This window comes from Acanthisitta chloris, unplaced genomic scaffold (assembly GCF_000695815.1).
Source record: "Acanthisitta chloris isolate BGI_N310 unplaced genomic scaffold, ASM69581v1 scaffold5791, whole genome shotgun sequence".
In the NCBI taxonomy this organism is placed as follows: domain Eukaryota; kingdom Metazoa; phylum Chordata; class Aves; order Passeriformes; family Acanthisittidae; genus Acanthisitta; species Acanthisitta chloris.
In genome coordinates, this window is record NW_008655343.1 from 1 (window position 1) to 2452 (window position 2452).

Here is a 2452-nt window from a genome sequence, read left to right on the forward strand (position 1 = left end):
TACATAAGCTCTGCCAAATGCTGTTTTAAGCACATTAACAGTTTCACTTCATTCTGCACCTGCCATTGATGGACACACCAAAAGTTAATGCAAAACACATGAATCAAGGAAAGTGAAGTGTAATTTAACTTACGCTGAATTTGTAATATAATCCACAAATTTACCTTCCCAAATGCCATCAATATGTACAAGGTGTGAAACAGGGTTCTTCCCACAGCCTGGCATTTGCTTCCCTCCATTTGGATAGAAGTCAATGTGTCCTATAGCTGGGCTCATGCCAAAACCTGAAGCATTTAAAACACAGATAAGCATGGTTTAAACTAATACTGTCTCATACCTGTCTCTACTGGCTTCAAGTTTGTCTGTGCATGCTGTTTTATGATATGAGGGGTGACCAGTGTGGTGTATTTGTTCTGTGCCTGTGATGCAACACAACAGATTCTTGATGAACAATTCAAACACTACAGTGCTGCAAGGCATAAATAATTCAGGGTTCACAGAGTAAAACTGAACACTCACCTAAGTTGGGGATTGTGGGAGCTGAGTCTGTGTGGATTATGTCAACAAAATCTGCATCAGATTTATCCAGTCTGACTTCAATTGGAGTGCCTTGAAAATAAGGTTGAGCAGGGTCCAGTCCTGAAAGAAAAAGACTACTGTTATGTATAGATAAAGAGACATAGATGTAAAATAATTTTCTTAACCCTGATTGATTATCTACAATGAATGTCACATCTGTAGTTGGCTATGATTCCACATGGTGCATCCCATACCTGATCTGTGTGATTTCTAGAGTTCTTGTGAGCACAGAAAGAGGAATTTCTGCTGATAGCACCACATGCCTTTGGAGATGTTGAATCCTATTAAACTATGACAGTGGCTTTAATGTGAGCTGTGGCTGAAGTCACTGACTCACCAGTTATTCTTCCAATCCCTGGCCTCCTCCTGCCAGCCTCACCAGGCTCCAAGGCTGTGGCCAATTACATGAACATCAGCTGGAGAGTATCCGTATTCTTCCTGAGAAAACAGCAATAAAGAAAAATTGCTACATCTGTTTTCATCAGCAACAGGGAAGATGCAAAAGGGCTTCATAAACTACTTTTAATTTGACTACACACTCAGGAACTCCTATAGAATTTCAGCATATGTTTGCCAGTTTAAAACCTTATGTCCTATAGATTGATTTTACAAAACTCCTTTTTCAGGTGCTGCCCTCATTCAGAGGTTATTGTAACTCTAGTCAGCTCTGTCAACAAAGTCCTTAGAGACTCTCCATCTGTTCCATATCCTAGGCCCGTTAAGATTCACAGAATGCTTGTCTGGCTTGCAAGAGTCAGCCAGGCAGGAACTCTTCAGTTACACCTGGCTGGTTAGGCACCACATGCAGCTGGAGGAGGATCAGAGAGAAAAGATGTTGTCAGCCCTATCGAACAGTAGTTCAGTAGCTGCAATGCAAACCTGGAGAGTGAGATGTGGGTCAGAGCCCTCCTAGACCCATTATACTCTCTGGTTCTGTTATTTATAGTTCCTTCATGGGGAATGTGTGTAGAAAACAATTCATTTAAAAGAAGGCTTCAAACCAAGGATTATTTCCAATGTGAAGCTGGATACAAAAGGGTCCTGGTGGGTTCTGTTTGTCTCCAGCCAGTGTTCCTCCCCGAGAACAGTTGTCCTCCAGCCACTGCCTGCTGCCACCTGATTTTCTGGCATTCTTATGAGTTCTTTGGTAGGTTTCAGCAGGTTCTGTTTCTGTGAAAAAACACTCATCCATGTCTGTTATGTCTGCATATTTAATACTTCACAACACCTACAGAATAACTGTTTGACTGGATTATGGCAATGCCTTGAAGAACTTCCTATCCCGAATTCACCAGCTCTGCTGCCATCACACAGTTCTCTAATCTTTATAAAAAGATTTGTTTTCAGAGCAGCTTCTGAAGTGACCACAGAGCATATGAAAATATTTTTGCTGGTTACATCCACACACATGAAAGGTCCAGAGATGTACTTCTTTCAAATCAGCATTATAACTATACCTTTATGAACAGAAGACTTACCATAAGAACATCTACAAAATAAGCAATCTCAGCACCTACAACACGGACGTTGTTGGATGCCTGAGTGTACTGACACCTTGCACCTCTTTTCCAGTCTACACAGATGCAGTTCACATCTTCCACAGTGAGCATCCTCTGTTTTGTAAGACAGAAGTAAAACCCATGGTAAATACAATATAAATAGACTCATGTTGCCCATTATTGCTGCACTCATAAATGTTGTGTGAACTTGTATAAGAACATTTTAAGAAGAAAAACTGTGGCGTGCATGTGTGGTCATACCTGCTCATAGGAGTGTGTGTTCTCAACAATATGTGTTTATAAATGTTAAATAACAACCCTCACAGGGACAGGTGGTAGGTGGTACCTACCTTGCACATGTCTGACAGCCAGTT

General features: G+C 41.1%; 1 protein-coding gene across 1 annotated transcript; it reads right to left on the reverse strand.

Annotated features, from left to right (window-relative positions):
• Nucleotides 1-133: 133 nt before the first annotated feature.
• Nucleotides 134-2189, reverse strand: LOC103810920 (pancreatic triacylglycerol lipase-like; the record flags this gene model as incomplete). Its single annotated transcript, XM_009083852.1, is given in 5 exon segments — nt 134-284; nt 520-639; nt 917-960; nt 962-1013; nt 2054-2189. Coding segments are annotated over 5 exon segments (503 nt in total), but the record flags the coding sequence as incomplete, so codon positions are not given.
• Between the last annotated feature and the right edge of the window lie 263 nt (nt 2190-2452).